The sequence below is a fragment of the Musca domestica genome, unplaced genomic scaffold, assembly GCF_030504385.1.
Source record: "Musca domestica strain aabys unplaced genomic scaffold, Musca_domestica.polishedcontigs.V.1.1 18, whole genome shotgun sequence".
Lineage (NCBI taxonomy): Eukaryota > Metazoa > Arthropoda > Insecta > Diptera > Muscidae > Musca > Musca domestica.
Window position 1 is genome coordinate 8,717,466 of NW_026712238.1, and position 27,613 is coordinate 8,745,078.

Genomic DNA, 27,613 nt, shown 5'->3' on the forward strand with positions numbered 1-27,613 from the left:
AAAAAATAAAAGAAAAAACTAATAAAAACGAAAGAAAACAACTACAATTATCGTTGATTATGTTTCAGTGATTTTCTTCTTTGTCTTGCATTTTATATCTTAACAAGAATAATTATTTAATTGTATATATTATGAAATATATTATCATTTTTTTATGTATATAAATAACAAACACTTTTTTGTTTTTTGTTTTTTTTTTTTTTTAAGATGCATACGATCACATTAAAATGGGGGATTGACAAACAAAAAAGAAACAAAAATAGAATTAAACAAAAAACTATTATGATCTGTATGATCAACCTTTACTTTACACAAATGGCTCAATAGCGGGAAAGAGGGGGGCTGATGTGGCTTATTTGTATTTTTGCATAAATTCAGAATGGAATTTTTGGAATTTGTTCATCATGTCCTTCAATACATCAGTCTGGGGCAAAATGGTGCTGCGATAATGATATGTACCGGGCTTCTGTCCAAAACCACTGCCAGCAACAATGCAAATACCTAAAGGAAAAGAAATAATGACATCAATCTTACGAGTGTCATTATTTTGCGACAATGATTTGTTTGCTTACCAGTTGATTCTAAAAGTTCAGATGCGTAGAAAACATCGGCGGGCAAACCCTTGGCCTTGGCGGCTTCAATGGCCTTGGGAGGAATAACAACTTGTGGGAAAACGTACATAGCTCCTTGTACTTTATTGACTTTGTAGCCTTCAAAGCTGCTGAGTGTTTTGTGTACCAATTCGGCACGTTCTTTCAATGCACCCAAAATTCCATTCTTTTCCGCAATGTATTTTTCGTATGATGGCTCGCCGGGCTTGGGAGGATTAACCTGAAAATTTAAAAAATTAAAATGTATTACTTTAATATTGAAATGTTTTATTGGAAGAAGTATAAAAAAGCTTAGGTTTAAATGATATTTTTGAAGGTTGAGTTTCCCTCTTCGGGGATAGAAGAAGAAAAGTTTGGGAAAATTTCGTATTATCTTCTATTTTCAGAATTTATTGCCGAATATGCTAATTTTGGCTCAATTATTTTTTTTTTTTAATTTTATAAATGTTATGTTATTAGAGATCCCCAACTTACCAAAGCACTAACAGCCACCTGACCAGCAGTGGTACCACACAACGAGGCAGTAATCGATTTGGTTAGCATAGCCATAACCTGGGGACACATATTGATGATTTCCATGTAACCGCCACGAATACCACATTCACCCAAATAACCCTTTGATGTCGACATAAAGCTGGCCAATTCCATTTCACTGTATGGCGAACCCATTTCGGTCAAAACCTTCTTGAACGAGAAGAATTTCGAGTCCTTATCGTAAATGTTATCCTGATACACCTCATCGGCCAAAATGACCAATTTGTTTTTGTGGGCAAAACGGATAATCTCTTCAATGTTTTGTCTAGTCAAAACTTGACCAGTTGGATTGCCTGGATTAATGACAACAATGGCACGTGGATTGCAGGTCTTTTTGGCTTCATCATATGAACGTTGCAACTCGGCGGTCGATAAACTCCAGCCACTCTCTTCTTCCAAATAGTAGTCAACCTTGGTCATACCATATTCGGCAATTGTGGCCGAATACAATGGATATTGGGGAATGGGCACCATGATACCGGGAGCTTTGCCATCAACTTTGCATCTGCAAAGAAGGGAGGTAAATTATATATTTAGTTATACATTCTAATGATCAATATAATATGCTTACCTCAAAAGAGCCAAAACACTCTTAATGCCAGGCGAGGCACCGGCAGTCAAGAAAATGTTATGCCAATCACAGGGTACACCATCACGAGCAGCAATAAAATCAGCTACTTGACGACGAATCACTTCAATGCCGGCAGAATCGGTATAGGAACCAACCGATTGACCTTGGCAGCCTTCAAGTACAGTCTTAGCACGAGCCTTAACATCCTCAGGATAGTTGGGCGAATTCAGTAATTCAGGATCAAAAGTCAAATTCAAAAGCTATACGAAAAAATTGAAGGAGAATAATTTATATAAAAATTTTAATTATATGTATATTGTTTTTTTTTTTTCTATATAGGGCTAATGTTGGAAGTTTCGTTGGAAGATGCTGTCAAAAATCATAGAAATGGACCGCAAATCTGTCTGCCTGCCAACTATCTTTATTTCTTGATGGGAGTATACTATTTGGTCCAACTTAGCTCATTTTGCTAAGACAATGTTTGATGGTGAGCTACATCGGTCCTCCGCTTCTCTCAAAATCTCCACAGTAAGTCAACACAAAGAAAGAGCCCCGTATTTCATAACGAGTTCAAAAATCGTGGAGTTTCAATTAAACTTTAACTAAAAGAGGATAGTCTTATGAATTTACCGAACTCTTAAAACGGACCACTTGAATTCCCATATGGCAGGCTTTTACTAGCGGTCTGTTAGCTCTTCCTTGCCCATTTTCCAGAATATGCAGATAGAATCATATTGAAGGCATAATCCACAAAAGCACAACTGGGATAAAATCGGAATTATCAGCGATTTTTATACCCTACATCACATAGTGGTAAGGGTGTTATGTCTTTGTGCATTTGATTGTAACATGGAGAAGGTAGCGAGATAGACCCATAGTTACTTTTGAGGATCTTCATAGAATCACTTTCTAAGTTGATTTATGCAGGTCAGTCCGTCTGTCCATGTATTTTTGTGAACAAAATGCAGATCGCATTTATTATCCGATTGAGAGGAAATTTTCCAAATAATATATGTCTGGTCCTATTGAAGTTGGCGACAATCGGATCAGATTTGGATATAGCTAATTGTACACCAAATAGTCAATATAGATCCAAATGACCTGAATTTTGGCACATTTAACAGACTACAGCCTCGAATCAAGTACATCAAATTTAGTGAAAATCGGTTCAGATATATTAATCCCCTCTGATTAGCGTTTTCAACACTCTGACACACACCTGATAGAGACATCTGGGCCCACCTTTCTACGGCAAAGCTATCTATACCGGTGGTTCAAAGATGGAATGGTGTACGGGAGCTGGTGTCTTCTGTGACATTCCTAATGTTCGCGAATCCTATAAGATTAGAAACGACTGTAGCGGGCAGGCGGAAATTTTTGCGGTCAAAAAAGCCATAGACCTGTTGGTAACGAGGAACAACGAGGTTATCAGTCCGCTAACTATATAGGTCGATAGTCAAGCGGCACTGAAAGCCTTTACTTCTCTAGCGATGACATTGATTACTGTAGAATATGTCAGGACGAAGAAGTAATTGAGACGATCGAACATACTGTACTATCAAAATGAAGCTACTTCCCTGAATAACTTCTCTTAAAGAGTCCGACACAATCCGATTTTTAAGTATTTTGTGCGGCAATATAATTTCTGTTCATGAGAACTTACCTGTCTGAGGAAGGTGATGGGTTTTTGACCCATGGCATGGCAATCACCAATATTGGCACGGATGACATAGTCAAAAGGCTTTTTGACACCCTGAAAGAAACAAGAAGAAATAAATGACAATTGAATAATATTCAAATATTTATAATAATTTATATTAATAAAACAATAAATACAACAACAAAGAGCTCAAGCTCGAAAACACTAGTTTTATTAAAATACAAAAAAGTCAAAAAAAGGAAAAAACACTTATGATAATTTATATGTCTAGGTAACGAAATCCCCATTTTGAAATGAGAAATCTGACATTAAGCGGATTAAAGGATAATGTAAAAGAATAAAGTTTGTACAATAAAAGATTGATAATTCCGGAGACTGTAGAATTCGAAATGCAACCTTCCATGATCTAAGTAATAAACCCAAACCAAGAAAGGATTAAAAATAACAGTAGCCCTTAAAATGTCAATACTTTGAAAGAAATTCAAGAACAAACTTTGTTTAAGAATCAACAAGTAAAATAGTATCCGTCGGTTTTGCCGGCAGATGTATACCCTCAGCCTATATTCGATTATTTAATTGTATTTTGACTTGTGTTATAATTATTCAAACTGTTGACCCTGTCCATTTCTTATAGGACCTAAATAAATATGATATAAATATTGCGACGTGCCAGGTGTGGACTATATCGACTACATCCTTTACTTTGTATGAGATAAGTGAACATTTTTAGAAAATGTTAAAATGTGCGTGAGTTACCAATCGACCGTAGTATTCCATTTTCATACTTCGTCTAATACAGATAAAAATATTGGTACAGGTGAAATTAAAGAAAAATCGAACATTTATATCAAATTTTATACGATATATTCATCTAGATATAACAAGTTGTAAAGTAGAGCTGACTTGTTATGACATATAAAAGTATTGACAATTGTGACCTTTTGTGTGTAAGGTACCAGAAGGGGTTCGCAGATATATATCAACTTCACAACAGATCTTGTATAAGCAAAAATATTTGTATGAGTAAAATTTGAGGAGAGTTGGATGCTTATTTCGCTTTCTTTGAGCGTTTTGTTTTTCAAAAGCTTGAACGCTATGTGGGGGAGGTACCAGAAGAAATGGTCCGATCTCTACCATCTTTATTATAGAGGTTGTGTTGATGAAAATATTCAGATGTACCAAGTGTGAATAGAAACGCGTTTTATGAGTTTCATGAATGTTCAAAATTTGGATTCTTTGTGGTGGAGGTATTTTAACACCACACCTTGGGTTAATAAAAATATTGGTATATGTAGAATATGAAGACAATCGGACTCTTGCTTCACATTATATAAGAGTTATAATTATTTAAAATTTTGGCCCTTTGCGAGGAGTGGAACGATATTGTTTATTTTCGCACCAGACCTAGCAAAGTTAGGGCAAAATCTTTTTCTGTGTAGAAAATATTTTTTTTTTTTGAAAATTTCGACCTTTTGTGGGAGCTATCAGAAAGAGTGGATCGTTTGATTTTTAAGGATCAAAAAATCATTTGGCAATTCTTTGAGAATGTGGCGAAATATTGTCGGTATTGGCACTTTAAATTTTTTATTATTTTAATAAAATTGAGCATATTTGCAATAATAATGTTACTTATGATTATATATAATTTAAAAATGTACCAAAAATTCAATTAAGGTCTGAACTTGTATCTTTGTATCTAACAAAGCTTCAATAAAATAATTTTATAAACGTGTGCCCCAAAAATATTATTAGCGTATGTTAAATCAATTTTCTACTACTGCTACTTTCCTAAATAAACAAATCTACTTGCCTGTTGATAAACACAATGACAATATATGGTGTGAATGCAAGCACTTATCATATCTTTATATTTATAATACTGTGCTTATACATACGTACACAGCTATGTGCTAAAATTGGGTTATCGTAATTCAGAACAGAATACTGGAAAAAAAAAACTATTTGACATTTTTTGCGCAACAATTTTCTCATTTTCTCAATGAAATGAGAAAATTACAAAATTGTTTGTTTGAACAATATTTGCACAAATGAATGAAAAATAAAAAAAAAAAACCGACTGAGAATAGAATGCAAACAACTCTGCTACATCATGCCGTAATTTAATATTAAAGTGAGCTATTAAATTACCCATGTCATTTAAATTGTTACTTATTAAAAATTGACAGTTAACAATCATAGTGAAATTATTTGATTAACGGGTATGTCTTGTGGGTTTAACTGGAAGAAGTTATAACAAAATCAGATTAATGTTTCATATTGAATAAATATTTGGATTATCCATTGGTTTGTGATGGAGGGAATTTTTTGTTAGAAAACTGCCAATATTTCAAAATGTCATAGCTTAAAAAAAAGCATTTAATTGAGACACCTCATCTAGCAAAAAATTCCATTTAATTGTATTGGTTTCCAAAATTTTCCTATACCGACCGTACATGTGGGTGCATTGTTTTTTTTTTTTTTTGTAATTTCGTAGAATAGCTACAACCACGAATGTAGTATTATTTTACAATATTTCACACTTTTCCACTTGTTCGTTTTTTTTGTCATGTATTCATGCATTCGAACACATTTAGCAGCTATTTGCTAGGCGGGGTTTTTCTCTATTTAAGGTTGTTTGAAAGTTATTTGTTTGAGTAATTGCATTTTAAAATTTTTACTATTGCCACTGTTGTTATTTGAATTGCCACTCAATATTGTAATCGGCTATCAATTATCATTAGTTTTACATAAAATTGATAATTGATAAGTATGATGTTTAAATGAGGGCTTATGGTATGTTTTTGTAACCTATACCAGGAATGAAAGGCGTATTGAATTTTCGTTATGTTTGAGACTTTCAAGAATATATATAAAAATTAATTTTAAGCTAGCCTGAGTATATACAAATATCGTGAATAGTTATATGTGGCTAACCAGTTTTTCAAAAATAGAAACCTAAAGACTATGTTATAATTTGATAAGAAAACATTCTTCCAGTTGCAGAGTTAATTTGAATTTTATTATTTTGTTTTGGTTACGGGTACACATAAATAGCTCTGAAATAAAGATAAAATGCAAACATTTGTATACCCTCAGCCCATATGGCAAGAGAGCATATAAATAATTTTATACGGCCAAAACCTGCCTCATCGAAATAATTGTTATAGACTCTAGGTCTCCTTGGACCAAATTCGTTTCAGGATATTTGGAGTCGATCTGTCCGTCCGTCTGTCTGTCTGGTTGGTGCGCACGATAAATCTCGAAGGGAGTATCCGATTTGGTCCAAACTTGGTACATCGTAATATTTTTGTCAAACTTAAATCGAGTTCGGAAATGGACAAAATGTTGATGCTCAGAAAACGCGAAATTAGCATATGATTCCATTCAGATCAGGCACATCAACACAAGATCTGTTATAAAGATGGTGGAGACCAAACCTTTCAATCTGGTATTTGAATATCCAAAACGATCATTTTCATATTTCACACATCCTATTATTTCTACTAACACAAGATCTGCTGTGAAGATAGAATAAATCGTCCACTCCATCTGGTACCTCCCCCACAAAGGGTCAAAATCTTGAATGGCCATCAACACAAGATCTGTTATAAAGATGGTATAGATCGGACCACTTCTTCTGGTACCTCCCTCACAAAAGGTTCAGGATTTTGAATAAAAACACACTCAATGAAAGCGAAATAAGCATCCAAATCGCTTAAAATTTCACACATAAATTTTTGCTAACACAAGATATTTTGTGAAGATGATATATATCTGCAAAAACCTTCTGTTACCTCACCTACAAAGAGTCACAATTTTCAATACTTTTAATCTATCATAACTTGCGAAACATGTCAGTGATTCTTTACAACTTGCTATAACTAGATATTTCTCGCACAGAAACCGGAGATTAATATGGATATATTATAATTTCGCAAAAAAATTGGATATAAATGTTCGATTTTCTTGTAATTTTGCCCATACCAATATATATCGACTACATCTGGGTTCGTCACGCACATTTTAACATTTTTTAAAAATTATCAAATATTTCAAATAAATTGAAGGAAGCAACCAAAATAGTCCAAAACTGGTACGTCGTAATAATTATATCATATTTATTTAGGTCCCATATGAAATGGACAATATTGGCCCATTCCTTCAAAACCTACTCCATAGAGGGCCAAAATTTATAACAGAGGTCGAAATATACTTAAATAAACATTGGCTGGGTGTATACATCTGTCGGCTAAACCGACTGATACTTCTTTACTAGTTTAATTTCAATAATGCTTAATCATAAGGAAGTGGTTCCCAGTCGATTGATCTACCGATTGATGAGACTGTTAAATCACCAATAAGATATTATGTCAGCTGCTTAAAAAACCTCTCATCGAAGAAGTTAGAGGAAGATGGGACTAAAATTCCAGTTGTAGGGTATCTAAATTCATCTGGCCGGCGATATCGAGAAGAAGAGCAAGCTTCATCGTTCTATTGCTTAGTAGGTTTGATCTAAGAATTGCGGTAGGCATATTGACTGACCACTGCAGTAACAGATATCGGACCTCAAGTTGGGATAACATTGTTCCTGACTACTATAGACTATGTGAAGAAGATATAAAGACGATTAAACATTTACTATGCAGATACCCCATGTTATCCAACAGGACACATAGGCCATTTGGCAGGTTGGAGTTAGAAACTGCAAAGTTCTTTTCGAACATAGATCCCATCATCATCTACAAGTAAACATTTCCTGTTTAAGCAGACCACTACAACTGTACTTCTCTCTATAAACCCTTCGTTTTCTCTCTCTCTCTATCCTATCACTAATGCCTTTATTCTTTCTAGGATGAACACAATGGACCAAACATATCCGAGTGAGGCAGTTGCCTCCTGTGTAGCAACGCATCATTAATCCAAACAAACTAAACCAAACCAAACCAAATGTTAACTCCGTGTAACCAAGTCTTCCGTCTGTCCCTACAAAGCCTGCAATAGTCAATAACGTCAAGTGAGAAGCCATTTGAACTATGTCTACCTCATGTTTTTGGTCTGGTTTCTTTAGAGAGGTAAATTGGGCCCATTAAACTAATATCGTTAGAATTTTGGATTGAAACGGTTTTCGAAAGAAATAGGCTGCAGCTATTCATAAGCTTGAAGAATTATATAATATTTAAGCTATCGCAATAGAACCTTGCACATGTAAAATTTTCAATTTTTGTTCCAGCCGAATAGATTGCTATATTGTCTAGATTTGAGTTCTTAATGGTCAAGAAGTTCATGTCAATCATATATTTCTTTTCGCGCCTTCTAGAATCCAACCTACACAAAATCTCAGCGTGCTCCAATGACCATTTGCACCAGAACTTCGGCTCTTTGATCCTCTTGTTCTACATACTTTGTGGGTTTATATTTGGTAAAGTTCATTTTGAGGAACCCATCCCAAGGAATTCTATTTTGTTACATAAAAAATATAATATATTTTCATTTTAAGTGACAAAACAAATGATAAGCTGGCACGATTCCTAAGATAAGCTATCACCGTAATCTGTAATAAAATTATCTAGAGATTTTAGCAATGAAGAAAAAATCAACAAATTATAAAATTTTGTGGCTTGCCAAATAATTTAGCTTTGCAGAATAATGACAAAAAACATCGAAAACTTAACTTTCAAAATTCAATGAAGGTCAAAATTACTTTTTATGAACACTCATTATTATAATTTTGTTTTGTGAATGTATCTAAAAGAATGTATTTTAAAGTACACATACGCAAACATACTGTACGTATATGTATTTTTTAAGTTCATTGCAGACAGCTAGCTACCCAGTAAACAATTTTTTCCGACTGCTCTGATTTTAGATTTTTTTCCGAAATTTCTGACGTTTTTTTCAGAAATTTCTGATAGAAATTGGTCCGATTTTCTAAACGTTTTTTTTTTAGAATTTCTGCACATTTTCCTGTGTTTTTAAGCGAAAAAAACTCGAAAAATGTACAAACGGAGAGAGTAGATTGTCTATTGCTCTGGCATATTCTCTCCCACATGTAAACGGATGGTGGTGGTTTGACACATTCTCTCCCATAGTAGTTGTTGTTGTGATCATTCATTTCAAGATCTCAACAACAACAAAGCGCAAAGCAAAAATGCTATTTGTTATTGTTATTGTGAACTGTTAGATTTTCCGTTGTAAAAATGTGCGTTTTGTTGTTGTTGTGAATCAGCCTAGGCTGAAAGACTGAATTAATTTTATTTTTGTTTTAAAAAGATACAGTGAATTACAAAAATTATATATATGTATATAATAACAACAAATAATTGAATTATCTGTTATCTGTTCAACTCTTTTGTGCATTAAAATACTGTATGTTATGTTCCTAATAAAAATAATATTTTTAATGTAAATGTATTATAGATGTAATATTTAAACTACATTTTTACGAAACCCGAAATAAATTGTTTGTTTTTTAAATAAATATGTGTTTTTTTTTTCATTTTTAAGTGGTGTGACGATTTTTTCGATATTTCTTCCGAATTCTGAACGATTTCTTTCAGAAAATCGGAACTTTCTCCCGAATTCTGAGCGTTTTTTTTTTTTCAGAAAATCTGAATTTTATTCCGAATTTTCTTTCGAATTCTGACCGATTTCTTTTAGAAAATCTGAATATTCCGCCGAATTTCCAGACGAATTCTGCCCGATTTCTTTCAGAAATTCGGAGTTGTCCTCCGAATCTTTTCCGAAAATCTAATTTTCTCTCCTATTTTTTCAAGAATTTTCACCGAATTCAGACCGAATTCGTCCAGAAAATCTAATATTTTTTCAGATTTTTTTCAGAAAATCTTTCCGAATTCGGTGACCACGTCCATACAACTTTCGTACCGAAATCGGAAGGAATTCGGAATCAGAATCGGACATTTTTTCAGAGATTCTGACAGAAATCGGACCGAATTCGGCAAAAATTGTTTACTGGGTAGACATTAAGGCAGACAAAGCAGTTTGTTGCCACCAAAGAAACTGAAGCAACAAGAATGCATTAAATAAGAATTGAATAGGCAAAAGTAGACACTTGAAAATTGGAACATCTACGTCATCTACTTGTTACTTGCAGAAATGGAAACTAAATGCATACATATTAAACAACTTACATAGACCGTGGTTCGAATATGGTTACACAATACTATATATAAGACTAAATATATTTTTTATACCAATTAATGTTTTTCCTTTCTTCCAAGGAAGTATCCTATTCGATCCAAACTTGGTACATCGTAATATTATTGTCAAACTTAGATCGAGTTTGGAGTTGGGCAATATCGGTCCACTACTTCTGGTACCTCCCCCACAAAATGTCAACATTTTCGAAGAAAATAATTTACAGCACAAAAAGACAAGGGATAATCCGATTTTGTTCCAACTTTGCATATTCAAATATTTAAATCAGTGCAAGGCCAGGTGCGAAAATGGACAATATCGGTTCACTCCATCAAGTACTTCCCACAAACGGTCAGAATTTTATAAGAATAATTATAAGTCTTATAAAATGTGTTGTAAGAGTCCGCTTGTCTTCAAATTACACACATAACAATACTTTTAATAATCCAAGGTCAGGTGTGAAGATGAAATATATCGGTCCAAATCCATCCATCCGTCTCCTCAAATTTCCTACATACATACATTTTTGCTAACACAAGATCTGTTGGAAAGATGATATACATCTGCCAACCCCTTCTGGTAGCTAACCCACAAATGGTCACAATTTTCAATACTTTTATCGGTCATAACTTGCGAAACAAGTCGACGATTTTTTACAATTTTCTATATCTAAATATTTCCCTTGATCAAAAATCTGATATGAATATGCAATTTATCGAAATATATGATTTTGGATAAAATTGGATATAAATGTTCGATCTCCTTCGAATTTTGCACATACCAATATTTTTAACTGTATTAGATGAAATATGAAAATGGAATACTTCGGTCCGCCATATCTGTTACCTCACGCGTATTTCCACATTTTCCAAAAATTTGAACATATCTCATAAAAAGTACAGGAAGTACTCGATATAGTCCAAATTTGTCAGGTTGTAATATTTATATCAGTCTTAGGTAAGATACGAATTGGCCAATATTGGGCAACTGCTTCGGAACCTCCCCCATAAAGAGTCAACAGTTTGAATAATCACAAGTCAAGGCTGGGGGTATACATCTGTCAGTAAAAATTTTACTTGTTTTATTTTCAATTTTATGCGTATTCTTGAAAAACTTTCGTATAGCTCATAAAAAAATCATTTTTATATTATAAAATGACAAAATTAATATCGAGGATCCCGAAATTTTTCTATATCCTCTTTCGGATTTATAAGTTATATATCTTGGCTATAACTTGGAAAGTCCCAGCTACCAGAAATTATCCGAAAAATCCATTACTGAAAACAAACAGTCTTATTGTTTCTGGGACAATATCACAGTAAAATGGCAAGAGCCAAAGAAAAATTCAACCATAAGATCAAGTTATTTCGGAGTATATCAATGATGTCATGATTTTTACAAAGACGTGGTGCGGCTAGTAGATAGTCAATTTGCATCTTGAACATATCTTCCGCTAGGATCTTTGTAAGTAGGTAAAGAATTCCATTACAAATTTTGTACAAATTCTCATCATAAAAATTAATAGAAACCGTTTTCTTTTCAAATTTTTACGATTAAGATTAATTATCGAAAATAAATGCTAACTAAAATAATTAAAATGACTTGGAATCAAATCCCGATATTCTTGAAATATGGAGAACCGAAAACATCTTTCCTGACTTCAAGTGGAGTACTTCAAAAGGAGCAGCGAGAGTACTACTTCATTATGAACTCCTTCATTAACCATTTGTTATTAATATAACATTAAAAAGTGTGAGATTTAACAAATCTATTCTTATTTTATTACCAGATCTATGCATAATTATTATTCTCGTTTCCATTTCTAAGACTTTATAATCTTTCCTATTAAAATGATTTAAAATTACTTTGAGTCACTGTAATCAAATATATATACTTTATAACACATTCGCACACCATATGTTCTACTTTTCATGTGTCTGTTCAATGCCAACCCAACAACCGACCGACCAAACGACTAGAAAACGAAATGCACTTTTAGTAATATTTCATTATCAAAAAAAAACAGACAAACAGACAAACAACCGTACGTCATGCTCAAAACAAAATGCACCCAACAAATTTTTTTGAGAGCAACTTCAACTTTGGCCTCTCCGCTTGGCATTTTTGGAGGAGTGTCACCCTGAGAGCTGTCCCGTGCAATGTGCGCAGAACCATAACATTCCAATAGAAGAGAACACGGTTTGTTTTGTTGTCGTAGTTCTAAGCCGGGTGGTGGGCTGTTGTGATGTACATACTTATGATAACCATGCCGAACTACTTCCTCATCTTTGTGTTGCGTTAAAGAGGAGGATGCGATTCTTCTTTGTGCGCTACGTGCACATATTACTTCCAGTCATTTTCATTCAGTAGTCATCAACTTTGATACTGTTGCGGATGATGGTGGCGGCGGCGGTGAGGTAGTAGTTTAATATATATGAGAACAAAAAACAAACAGATTGCGCCACTTTTTGTTCCCATGTCAGGCTGATGTGTGAAAATGTATTAAATTTGTTGAATATCATCGAGGGAATAGAAAAAAACGACAAGAATGAAACTTCGTCTACTTTGTCTGCGTGACAATTGGAAGCCGCTTCAATAAAGTGTTCCGGCTAGTTACAAAAGCGAAAACACAAGCGACTATATTTAAAAAAATACGTGAATAAATTTTACCACCGTTTGAGGGGTAGTCGGTTTGTTTACGTTGACAATCAATCACTTTAGTGAACAAATATCAGTTGCTAAAGAAAATTGTAATACATATTATATAATCATTTGGTTATATTCGGTTACATGAGAATTTCATGTTATGTATCGAGGACATGTGTCTACTGATGAGTACTTCAATTGAAAAAAAATATATATAAAGAAGTTAAAAATATAAGAAGTTAAAAAAAATATATATATAAAGACTTTAGTCGGTTTTGCCGACAGATGTATACCCTCAGCCAATGTTCGATTATTTAAATATATTTTGACTTCTTGTTATGATTATTCAAATGTTTGACCATCTATGGAGTTCTATCGGACCCAAATAAATATGATATAAATATTGCGACGTACCAGGTTTGGCTTGTTAACATGTGCGTGAGGTTCCACATATAGTCGACCACAGTATTCCATTTTCGAACTTTATCTAATACAGATAAAAAATATTGGTTTGGGCAAAATTGCAAGAAAATTGAACGTTTGTATCCAATTTTATGGAAAATCATAAATTTAGTATTCATCTCAGGTTTTTGGTTAAGAGAAATGTTTATACATAGGAAGTTCTAAAGAATCGCTAACATGTTTCGCAAGTCATGACAGATTAAAGAACTGAAAATTGTAACCCTTTGTGGGTGAGGTACTAGAAGTGGTTCGCAGATAAAGTTTGTGTGCGTGAAATTTGAAGAGAGTTGGATGCTTATTCCACTTTCTTTGAGGGTTTTGATCTCTACCATCTTTATAACAGAACTTGTGTTGTTGGAAATATTGATATGTACAAAGTCTGAACGGAAAGCTTTATGGGTGCTCAAAATTTTGATCTTTTGTGGGGGAGGTACCAGAAGGCGTGGACTGATATATTCCATCTTAACACCATACCTTGGTTTAATAAAAATATTGTAATGTGTGTAATTTGAAGAGAACCGGATGCTTATTTCGGGTTTTATTATCGTTTTGTTATTCAAAACTTTGACCCTTTGTGGGGGAAATACCAGAAGGAATGGTCCGATCACTACCATCTTTATAACAGAATTTATGTTGTTGGAAATATTGAGATGTACCAAAATGGAATTTTAATTGAATCGGATGCTAATTTCGTGTTTAATGAGCTTCATGAATTCTCAAAATATTGTCCCTTTCTGGGAGAGGTACCAGAAAGCGTGGACCGATATATTCCATCTTCACACCAGACCTTGGGTTAATAAAAATATTGTGATGTGTGAAATTCGAAGATAATCGGACTCTTACATCACATTTTATAGGAGTTATAATTATTTAAAATGTTGGCCATTTGTGGGGGAGGTACTTGATGGAGTGGACCGATATTGCCATTTTCGCGCCTGACCTAGAACTGATGGAAATATTATGATATGCAAAGTTTGATCAAAACCAGATTATCCTTTCTCTGTCGGTGAACGTTTTGGCCGTTTAAAATGATATATACCCTCTGTAGCCATATGGCTTAGGGTATAATAATCAGAGGATCTTCGGGAAATTAGAAATAAAATGGCCCACTGTACAGAAGCTGAGACCGGATTAAATGAATTGTGCCAGGGTTCACTTTTCGAACATAAGGATCTTTAGTCAGAATAAATTTGGAAAATAGAGATTTTTCAAATTTTAGAGCACCTTTGGGTAATTTTCAGACAAAAGAAACTAAAAATTAAACTTAGTTAAGAACAAGCTCAAACTATGGGACTTAGAAAGCACCTTTCCAACATATAAAAAGAACTATGTTAAAATAATTCCAAACTTGGAAGCATTTCGAATTTTTAAAAATTAACCTCCAACGTCCAGATCGGAGTATGTACTCCATAACAATTATATTCGTTACAAGATATTATTCACAGCCTAGAAATTCATTTGCCAAATTTTGTCCAAATCGTTCAGATTTGAATACTGCTCTCACATTCGTTTCTCTGTAATTTGAGGTAACAGATGCACCAACCACGCTACATTTATCCAATTAGGTTGAGTTTTAGATCATACGATCAAGATTCGATTAGAATAAAGTCTGACACGTTTTAAATCAAATATGTTTTAAACAACTTTATATGAGACTTCTCAAAATCAATTAAGCCATCTCTATCCGATTTCAAATTTAAACTTAATTTAATGCGAATTCAATAACGAGGACCAATTATTGGCCAAAGTTCTACTAACCGTTTCCCTGTTACAAATGTTCATTAGTACTAAACGCCAGATCTAGCGGGAAAAAGTATCAGTCTCAAAATAACTTAAACCACTACCGAAAAAATAAAAATCGTGTATTCTACTGAATTCCCGAATTCGCCTTAAACTTATACGAACGAAAACCTTGATTCGATCGGTCTATTAAACGCAGGTCAATGACCAGCGACACATTATTCAAATAAAACAATCTAGCGGTTGAGAGCAAATTTAATTTAGATTCATGCATTCGTCTGCAATCAAGACTTGATGCAAAATACACAAAAGCATTAAGAAAAGTAATCGTGTTCAAGCGAGCGTTTGAAGAGATAAAAATTAACAAAGAAGGATACATACATACACATGTACAAGAAACTCAAAAAAAAAAAAAAATTGAAAATTTGTCCATACACCCATGCACGGATCCAGTTTATAATATAACTATGTCTGTAATTAACAACTATGTGTGTTCAAATGTGGTAAACGAGACACGTTCGAAATGAGAACAATTGCACCAATTAGTGGGCTATTGAAAATGCAATAGATGATGCCAATGCCTCACATTTCCAGCGGGGAGAAATACCATGTAATATGTACTTTCATAATGACGCCAATGATGATGGTGATATTTGAGATGGAAATTATAACACTTGCATGTTTAGTTTAGAACACGATAGCTTTTCGTGCGGCGTATTTGTAAAAACCACAATAACAAGGTTTTTGTTTCAAAGAGGAAATCTTTTATATCGGACGGGGACAGGTATAATCCAACATTCGATATACCCTGTAAGAACAGATTTTTTATATCTAAAAAAATTCAAAATTGTCTCGAAATTAAAAATGTAATTGCAACCTTATAGTGACATTTAAAGACATTTTTTTCATTGAATTAAATCATTCTTCGAAATCATTAAATTTTGAAATGATCTGAGTAACTTATAGATTATAATTGATTTATAGAGGATTCCTACACCTACCCTTTATACCAACAAATAATAATTACAATTGTCCCAGAGAAGTCTACTATTTTCGTTTTTATTCGTCACTCAAGGGCACACATATTGTCCTTTAACATGCTAAACATGAAAATGGTGTGTCTGCACCTATGTAAATTACTACAATTAGTACATATCACTGTTTGCGATATGCTAACGAAATAACTATTACAATTTGACTCTTTTATTATTAGGTTAATAACAGAAGAACATTGTTGTCAACTGGCTTTATGGAACGAATTTAGATATGGAACTAATCTATATAAACAAAAAAAAAAAACATTCGATAGAAATGATCAAAAACTGAGCACAACAACAATGTAGTGGTATACAATCTACGAATTTAGATATGGAAATAATCTATATAAACAAAATAAACATTCGAAAGAAATTATCGACAAAAAGAAAGCGACAACCACATTGCCATGATATACAATCTTAAAATGTTGGCTTTTTTATTTTGAACTCGTAAAATGGCCAAAAACAAGAGCAGTGCCAATATACAGCGTTCGAATATAAAAACATTTTGTTAGAATGTTGTTGTAAAAGAGCAAAAAATTTTTGTGTTAATTATGGTATAAATAATAAATTAGCACAATTTAACCTCCAGAAAGAGGAAAAGAAAAACAATAACAGAATTATAGCAAAATACACAAATTAAAGAGTTGAATTAGAAAAATACAGAGTGAGATGGAAAAACTGCAACCAACTTCAGACTGCTGTCATTTCCAAGCCACTCGTCCGACAGCTGTTAAAATTATTCCAGTATTGTTTACAAGTGTACAAAAGCATTTTGCTGAGAATTTTTCAGAAAAAAGGTATTCGTGATAGAATTCAAGCGTGATAGTGTGATTTCTTTATATTTGGCTGGAAAACCACAAGTGGCTATCGTCAGAGCACTCCAGCATTTAAATGTGAATAAATCTTTTGTGTCTCGTACCATTGCTAGTCACTGTGATACTGGTAGCGTAGCCCGACGTCAAGGAAGTGGACAGAAGAAAACAGCAACATCAGCAGAAATGGTTCGAAAAGTAAAAAAAGCGATTTGATCGAACCCCGCGTCGCAGTGGCCCATAAATGACTCTTGATCTGAACATATCGCAATTTTCCATTGGACAAATATTGAAAATTGAGCTCGGGTATAGCCATTGAAATTCCAAAAAGTGCAAGAACTTACACCGCTACAGAAAGAAAATAGACTCAAAAGAGGTAAGGAGTTTCTTCGCTTGGCCGAAAGTGAACTGCCGAATTTCGTTTTCTCCGCTCCGATGAGAAAACATTCGTTGTCCAGCAGTTTGTAAACAAACAAAATGATCGTGTTTACTTGCCAAAGAGGTCAGCTGAAAATGTGCACCTTCGGTTAGCCACCAGAACTCAAGCGCCGGCCATGGTGATGGTGGGCCGCCATAACAGCCGATGGTCGTTCTCTGCTCGTATTAATCAACCGTGGCGTCAGAATAAATTCCGAGTATTATCGCCATAATATTCTGGAGGGTGTATTAAAGCCTTGGGCACGCAAACATTTTGGCCGCAGACCTTGGGCATTCCAAGAGGACTCAGCACCATTGCACTCAGCACGCACCACCCAAGAATGATTACAAAATGATGTTACTCGCTTCATTTCCAGCGCACAATGACCACCAAAATGTCCGGATACCAATCCGTTGAACTATTGTGTCAGGAGTACTTTGGAAAGCAAGGTTGGCACTAAAAAATACCAAAGTTTCGGGAATCGGCCAAAATACTGCAGAGCAACATTCGGGCATTGGCCATTTGAAGGCCATAATTCGGGCCAAAGGTGACCAATTCGAACAAATCTAAACTTATTCTTAAATTTGATGCTATTTCCGATATTTTTTGCTTTCATTCACTAAAAGTAAAAAAAAAAAAATAAAAATCATGGCGTTTGACTTTGTTGCATTTTTTTTTATCTCACCCTGTATAGTCGGTTCATCCTATTTTATCTTTCCTTACTAGTTAATTTTATAAGCCAGGAGGAAATTTTGCCAAATACTAATGTCTAATATTGCAGATAAAATGTCCAAATATGAGGAACACAGATTTCGAATGTGAAATCTCTTTATGATTTCACTTGGTCCATCCGCAAAATATAATAATTGAACTCTGTCTATTTTTCTAATATTTGCCATGAATTGATTGAATTCCAATTGTCTTTTTCAATTTTATTCCCTACAACAATTTTTTACCTTCGCCCTATTCAAATGTTCTTTGCTGACTTTTTCGCTTATGAATAACTGCGGATATAAACAAATTACAATTTTTCAAGAATGTAAACAATAACACTGCCCCCTAGAGCTATTTACATTGCGTTGTGTTGCTGGCATTTTTGGTTTTTATTTATTTGTATGCCTTTCACACTGACATACATATTTTTCTACTACCTACTTGTTTGAAGCTTTATTGTTTTTTCTAACAACTATGGCGTGTGTACCGCTTGGTAAATGAATCAAACCCGTTTGCAAAAACCATACACGTAGTTTCGCTCCACATATGGCTAGGGCTCATTAAAATTCACTTTTATCAAAAAAACTGCCAAACAATAACAACATCTGTTCGACACTACGCATTAGGGTTTCCTTCGGAATACAAGGATATCGCAGCAAACTCTTCCCTTCTTCTCATTTCGAGATGAGGCATTTCGCTTTTCAGTTCTACTGGGGATGATTTATTCTTCTCAAATTTCAATACACACAATTCACCACTTAGAAGAAGACACACATAGTCGGACATACCTGTTTCAGTTCTTTTTCAATTTCACCGGCCCTTATGACCAATGGACCACGCACAGCATATTCCATGGTTATAAAATTTGGATTGATATTCTCCAGTTGTAAACATTTTGAGGTATTTCCCGACATTTTGGCTTGATCGACGGCGGAGGTACTTAGAGCGCGACAATATTTCGGTACATACAAGTTGTTACTGACACGACTACAGCGCGCGCTAGAGGTCTGAGCCGGACTGAATGAGGAGAGTTGGTTTCGTTGTTGCTTGTTCTGCTGCTGTGGTTTGTTGGTGTGTATCAACAATGATTTCCAACGACGAGATATGTGATTGTTGGAAATAGCCGGCGATGAGGTTGATGGTGCTCTCAATGCATTACTACCAGCGCTGCCGGCAGCAGCAGTGGCACGCTGGATGGCGGCATTGGAATTGCTAAGCAAGAGACGACTCATTGTTATGGGAATAATAACGAGCGACGAGTTTACAACGCAGAAAGTAAGACGGTGGGGATGGCCGTTGACGTGAATGAGTGTGTGTGTGCTTGGAAAACTTTGTTATTGTTCCACAGCTGTCTGTTGGCTGCTGTTTGGTTTTCTTGTTGTCAGAACTGTAAAGAGAACAAAGAGTAAAACGAGAGTATGAGTATGGTGTTTATGGTTGATTGTTGGTGATAAGCTTGGTTAACGTTCATCGAGTTGATATACGACAGTGCCTGTCAATAATCAAACAAAAACACATTTCCTAAGATAAATATTTGGAATGAACGTTATCGTAAAGTACCCATTATTGATAGGAATAATGGTGTTTCTGTTGTCAGGGGGTTTAAAGAACCTATCGGTATTCGATGTGGACATTTAAAAGAATAAGAAAAGTTTAAACAATTTTATTGTTATTGCTTATCTTATAAAAAGCTTTTGTGTAAAGGTGGTGCTTTAGCGTAGACACAAACCACACAGTGGGTTACTTTTTCGGCACAAACCTTTTTATCTCACAGAAAATTTGAAGGTATTTTTTAAATTTTATCCTCTTTACGTTAAAATGGAGATATATAAAGATGTGCATCATGTGTGTAATTAATATATATTGTTCAAGTCATAAACAAGAGAAAATGCAAAATATTTTATAAAGTTTTTAAATTTCACAAAGAAAATTGAATTATGTCTTGAATGGTTGATATAACGTTACCGGCAGATTATCGGTATTTAAAAAGTTTTAGACATAAATTGAGAAGTCAATGTTAATATCTAGGGTTTTCAGTATGTAAGATATCTTTTATCCAGGAAGGGTGAATATAGATCCACTGTTTTAGGGTTCTATTTAACGGTACCAAAGAAGACACAAGCCTTTATTTGAGCCAATGTTCAGATGGCAACACCATCCCATATAGAGAAACTTCCTTATGTTGGGTATTTCAAAGTTTTCAGCACCAAGTTTCAACCGAATTGGCTGTAATTTTAAAATCTGACTTCTTCCGCATACAAATTCGACCAACAAGCATCGTTTTACATTTTTATATGAGCCCTGAATATTGGTAATAAAAATTTGGTATTTTTAATATCCTCTCAGGCGGATCTCGCAGTTTTTCTTATTTTATAATTAATCCCATATCGGTAAACGATTCCAATAAATCTCAATTTTTTCAAATTCTCTCCTCTCAAACCTTAAAGAATTAGAATTGTTACAGAAGAGCCTATAAACCAATAAGGAAAGGTCAAAAGTCGGGCGGGGCCGACTTTATGATACCCTACACCACCATGCGTATTTAGTAGAGATCCCGTAACAAAAACAAATTATATTAATACAATTTGGCAGATGTATTTTCGAGGTGTATCTGGTGTTCGATATCAAATATCATTGTTGTGGAGTGCATATTACGCATGTGAGGAACTTTAACATCAAATCGGATGAAATATATATGAGGGCTATAGCTATATATGAACCGATTTTCACCAAAATTTGAAGTACTTGCTTGTAGGCTGAATTACGTCGGAAGTGCTAAAATGCAGTCCATTTGCTCTAATGTTAGCCATTTGGTGCACCTGAAATCGGATAAATATATATATTTTGGATCTATATCCAAATCAGAACCGATCTTTAAACAATTATTGATGAGCTGCGTCTGATATTCGGTACCAAGGACCATTGTTGTGGAGTGCATATTGCGCATGTGAGGAACTTTAACACCGAATCGGATTAAATATATATGGGGGCTATAGCTATATCAGAAATGTTTTTCTCCAAATTTGATTCTGAAGACTGAATTTGTCGTATGTGCCAAAATTCCGATCATCTGGACTGATATTGGCCATTTGGTGCGAAATTTATCAGAAATCGGCTTAAGATATATATGGGAGTCACATCTAAATTTGAACCGATTCTCACCAATTTCAATAGGATTCGTCCTTGGACCAAACAAATATTGTTTGGAGAATTTAATCTCAATCCGATAAAAAAGCGGCTAAGTTCGGCCGGGCCGAATTTTTTTTACACACCCCCAATTGGAAGAAACTTAAACATTTAAAAAAAATCTGAAAAATACCGCTTAAGTGAAAACCGTAATATAGGGGCTATACAAAGACGTGAGCCAGCATATGCAATTTTTCGTCATATGCTGTAGTACCCAGCAAGGCTGTAGCACCCAGCAGATGTTTCTCTGGTAGCAACCACTGATATATCCGATTCCCAAGATGAAATGTTTTTTGAGGAAAAATAAAATTTTCTAACAAGAATGGGCATCGATGTGATGATCACTTTGAGTCAGGTTCTTTAATTGTCAGTTAGGTTCTTTAATAGGTAGCCTAAAGTTTTCTGTAGGAAGGTTAAAAATTTGACAAGCTGCATCTCTTTCATTGCCCAACAGGTTGCAGCAAAGCCAGGTTGAGAAGAAGCAAAAAGACACAGCAGTAGGAGCTGCTACAACAACCACAATTATCTAGTACCTTCTCCTTTTTAAATCCCATCTTAGTAATTGATCTGTTCCAGCAAAAATCTGCTAGTTTGAAAACTTTTAATATTATAAAGGAACAATCGGTGATCGTAGCAAGGTTTCGAGGGATGTGCATAATTTTTATACCCTTGGAATTTGGTAATATTTTTCGTACTCTTCCTCTAATTTCAACAAAGGTCGAAAAATATAATAGAAATTCCAAAGTTTAGAAATCATAAGTCAACGGAAATGGACATTGAAATCGATTAATTTGATTACATTAAAACGTGTGCGATTGTTATTGAAATTCGACCATTGGTGTTTTGTTTGATTGAAACCACAAGTGCATCCAAAACGCCTGGTAAGTGATAAGAGACTAAACAATATATACATGCCAATATTATTGAGAACAACATTCTAACAGGAAGATGCGTCCAAGTTATTTGTTTATATACATATATGTGTAATTAAATACTTTCCGAGCAAAGTCAATTTTATGACGTATATTGGTGTTTATAAAAACAAATAAAGTGTTTGATGCTACAAAAACGTCAATTAAGAGCCGAGACTTTTTTTGCAAAGCGCCAGTTGGTGTTATGTCACTTCGTGACACTAACTTTTGAAGGAAGTACCCGTGTTGGTCCACACTTATTGAAATTAAAAAATATATATCGACAAACAATTGCCGTGATAAGATAAAGGTTGGTTTACAGGGCTCTGGTTCAAAAGAATAATCCTTCTCTTAAGGGTAGGAAAATTCAAATTAAAAAAAAAACAGATTAGATTCATTATCGTTTACCTCCTCAGCGACAACATCGTCTACATCTACCCCCTATGTTAAAAAAATAATATTTGATAAGATATCAGACATTCATAATTATCACACATTTCTTATTTTTCGCATAATAAAAAGCAGCAGCTATTATTAATGAGATTTCGTGTGTTGTTTATTTGTGTTTAACACAGTCTGCCACCACAGGTTTATGGCAACAAGTAAATATGAATATTAATTTGCAACTAAGGGCAAATAAAAATGTGATTTATTCTTGTCTAGTTCATCGACGTGTTAGGGAAACTTAATTTGCACGCGTTGTATTTGCCCCCAAAATTCAAATATTTCAATTCAAATGAGGGGTGTGTGACTGTTGTGTTTTTTTTTCTAGTTTTTGTTGATCACCAAAATAACAAATCCTATATCTGTTCAAAATTTCTTGTGGAAGAGGAGGTTTGGGCAAAAAAAAAATCTTTTTCTTTCTTTTTATCAAAATAGATAAACAAACAAAGGTGCAAAGTACGATAGCTAAAATAAGATACATTAGACCGTACAGAGTTTATTTTTCTTTTGGGGCATTATTGTTTTAAGTATTTTTATCTCAAAATAATTGAATATACTTTATACTTAAGCCATTACAATATTCAAATGCGAAACTTGAAAAAAAAATCGGTGAATAATGTAGCTAAAATTATCAATATAGGGAGGTACTATTATATGGGGGCTATATCAAAATTTGGACCTGCACAGACAATTTTCTGCCCTAGACTGCAGTAACCATTACGAACTTCAAATACCAATTTTGAAACAATTCCGGTAAATAATGTCGCTTAAATCAACAAAATAACGAATATCGGGAGGTACCGTTATATGGGGGCTATACGAAGACGTGGACCTACACAGACAATTTTTTGTCTTAGGCTGTAGCATCCATTACGAACTTCAAATACCAAATTTTACCGATTACCGATGAATAATATCGTTAAAATCATCAGAATACCAAATAAGGGGAGGTATCATTATATGGGGGCTATAAGATGTGAACCTGCACAGACAATTTTTTGTCTTAGGCTGTAGCATCCACATCCAATTTGAAACAATTCCGGTGAATAATGTCGCTAAAATCATCAAAATACCGAATATCGGGAGGTACCGTTATATGGGGGCTATACCAAAATGTGGACCTACATGGAACATTTTCAATACCAAAAGTCCTGCGGACATAATACACATTTTAGTAAACTTTTATCAATCTACTTCTACTTTAGTTCGGAAGCTAGAGTGATTTCCACAGACGGACAGACAGATAGACGGACGGACTTCCTTAAATCGACATAAAATTTTATGCTGATCAAGAATATATATAAATTGTTGGGTTTAAAATGTATATTCCGAGGTGTTACAAACGGAATGACAAACTTACTCCATACTATGGTGGAGGTTATAATAAAAGTGTGTCACTGAAATATATTAGAAATCAGCTATGCCCTAATGTACAGTGTCTTTTTATGTATTGGTAATTTTTTGGCAAACACTCAAGAAAAGAAATAGCATTTTTGTCGTTCGTCTCGTAATTGCTACCAAAATGAATAACAAATAATTTTAAAAATTTTGTTTGAACATATGGCGACTTTGAAAGGGGGCATGGCACGGGTTGACACAATATTCAAAAAATTTCCAAAGAAATTTGCTATTGGAGAAAGAATTTTTTGTTGTTTTAATAAATTATTTGGTTTATGGAACATATATATGTTTATGTGTACATATATGCTTAATTCAATACATATAGCGAGGATTAAAATTTGTATACTGTATTAAGAGATCGGATGGCTTATTCAGTCCGTTCAACAATGCAGTCTTAGGTTAAATTAGTTCAGTTTCGGCCCGTCATTTATGCCGATGACTTAAGACTGTCAAAAAACCTATGGATTCTCATTTTAAAATTCCGATAAAAATGAATTTAAAAAATTTCATTTTAGTTTGATAAAATTGAAAATTTCGGTAACCCCTCCAAATATCCATCTCCAATCGGGTCTACCAAAATATTCTTGTTTTTTTAATCTAAACATCTTTTATGCCTTTCAAACCCCATCAAAATTTGTGAAATGTTGAATGTGAGAATTTGGATCTAGACACTTTAAAAATACAAATTAAAGTTATCTGACCAAATTTCCTGCTCGTAATATTCCGAAATTTCAATTAACACAAACCTATATCCCAACCTCAATGTAGTGAAACACATCAAAATTGCACTGCAAATAACCACATTCGATTTTTTGTTGTTTGTTTGTTTACAAATTTTAGACGCTAAGATGAAAGGTTATCAAATCAAAATTAAATGTATGGTCCAATGTCTGTGATTTCGCCTAATAGCCTTATCACCTCTATCTACATTAGGAAAGTTTATGTATACATAACGCCAACGTCAAAACAACAACACCCAAAAGGCCTCAAAAATCAGGCTAAAAACTAGGCAACTAAAAAAAGCAATAAGTTCGGATGGACCAAAGTTTGAATACCGTCCACCATTTGGAAATTTAAAAATATGAAATCCGTTAAAAATTATGTTAAAATCTTAAAAATACCGAATAAAGCCGTTATATTTGGGTCTATGCCAAGACGTGGACCAGAATAGGTAACGTTTGTCACAAGCAATTATGATATTCAAATACAAAAGCTAGCTAAAATAATCAAAATACTGATATGGGGAGGTACCTGCATAGACAATTTTCTGTCACAGGCTGTAGTACCTATTAGGAACTTCAAATACGAAATTTCAAACAATTTCGGTGAATATTGTACCTAAAATCGTAAAAATACCGAATATAGGGAGGTACTGATATATAGGGCCTATACGAAGACCTAGACCTACATAGACAATTTTCTGTCATAGACTGTAATACCCTTCTAATTACGAAATTTGAAAAAACTCCGGTGAATAACGTTCTAAAATTTTTATGTAGGCTATACGATATCGTGGATCTATATAGACATCTCTCTTCCAGGGAGTAAAGTGCTTAGAAAGAACTTCTATAAAAATTTTAAATACCTTCCACCATTTAAAAATGTTTAAAAACATTTTTTTCAGAAATTAGAATAAAAATCGGGAGCAATGCAAACAGAACTCAGTTTTTTTTAACTAGAGTTAAGTCTTAAATATTGTGTTGATCCAGAATATATGTACCATAGTAGAAGAATACAGGTAGATGCATCAACGCTTATGAACATCGATAAGTTAAAAATTTTAAAAGGTTTTGTCAAAAATAAGTAGAATATATATGTTTTCTTACACGCCACAAATCAGAAGCTGTTTTGACATGTATATTTAACAATTTTACAAAATTCAATCATTTTTAAATTCCAAAATCGATTTGACAGTTCATTGTCCCAGCACCTGTGTCGATGCGACTACCTGAATTCTTTTAAAATTATATATATTTTTACTCTGAAACTATATTTTCTTGGATCTTGAATCCGGACTCTCGGGTCAAAAATCTGGCGTCCCGGGTATCAGGCTAAAAATACCTACCACTGAAAAAAATCTAAAAACAATTGAAGAGTTTTTATCAACTAGAGTTAAGCCCAAACGGGAAACCTGTTCGGTGTAAGGTTTCAACTTTTTACACCATTATTCAACTAATATTTTTCCAAATGAAAATTATTCGATGGCCAAGAAAATATGTGACCTAAATAATGTCTGACATGTTGTAGAACATTTTATGAACGCGAAAGTGATTTAATTGGCGAAGTGTTAGCTCTTGTTGATACAAAATTAGCACTCATGAAAAAGACGGAGGAAAGCAATAAAAAACTACACACTTTACAAAACTTGCGACATTGAGGGGGAAGAACTACAATCAACAACAAAACAAACTGTTGCAAATGTAAACAATAACACAAAAAACTACAACAAACGCGCAACAAAAGAAAATACAAAAAGTAAATATTTGTGTAAACGTATGTTTTATGAAGTGCAAGAAGATATACACAAAATAGAATGCCGGTTGGGGTTTGACCTAGACGATGAAGAATACTGCAGACGGATAAGAGGGCACGATAAAAGACGAAATAAGCTCTATCGATTTATGAGGTGGTCCAATTTTAAAAATCTTTATTTTCTTCTCCTTTTACACCACCAAATTATGTCTTATTAGCATAAATTTAATTAGCTTGCAAATATGATGAATGACATAATGCATTTTACTGTGCAATTTATTATCTATTGTTAAAATAATAAAAATTTTATAGTATAATTTCTTTGTAAAAAATGATTATCTAACCGTAATAAATAAATGACCTTGTCTTGTTTATATTTTGATAAAAAAGCAACATTAAACAAAAACAAACTCATCACAAAATCTTCTATCTCCTTTTTTTGTGTGGCATTTCTTTTCTGCAGCAACATGCATACATACAAACTCTCTCACACCTCTTTGGAAAAACATCAGATGATTACATGAAGTTTTTTAACTTATGCAAATTAAAAAAAAAATACATTTTTATCAAGTTTAACACGTGTTTTCTCTTCATTTCAATTAAAACAAATCACATAAATAAAATAACTAATGACGCTTACGTACACAAGAATTTTTAGAAGGGGTTAACAAAAACGCGAGTAGCCCCACAACTGACAATCGATCGACGACCGAACTTCACGACAGAATTGGCAAACTGATACTGAACCAATGAAAAGCACATGAAAGAAAAAACACAAAATAAAACACACAAACACTCTTTACTTTTTGTTGTTTCAGTGGTTGGTTATTTTATTT

The 27,613-nt window shown here is 33.8% G+C and overlaps 1 protein-coding gene across 1 annotated transcript; it reads right to left on the reverse strand.

Annotated features, from left to right (window-relative positions):
- Positions 1-47: 47 nt before the first annotated feature.
- LOC101891106 (alanine aminotransferase 1) lies at positions 48-27,613 on the reverse strand. The gene is made up of 7 exons (XM_005181145.4): positions 27,422-27,613; positions 19,152-19,750; positions 3,380-3,469; positions 1,717-1,976; positions 1,086-1,650; positions 573-831; positions 48-501 (listed from the first exon to the last, which is right to left on the reverse strand). Exons 2-7 carry the CDS (start codon positions 19,593-19,595, stop codon positions 353-355), a joined length of 1,767 nt encoding a protein of 588 aa, XP_005181202.1. The 5' UTR covers positions 19,596-19,750; positions 27,422-27,613; the 3' UTR covers positions 48-352.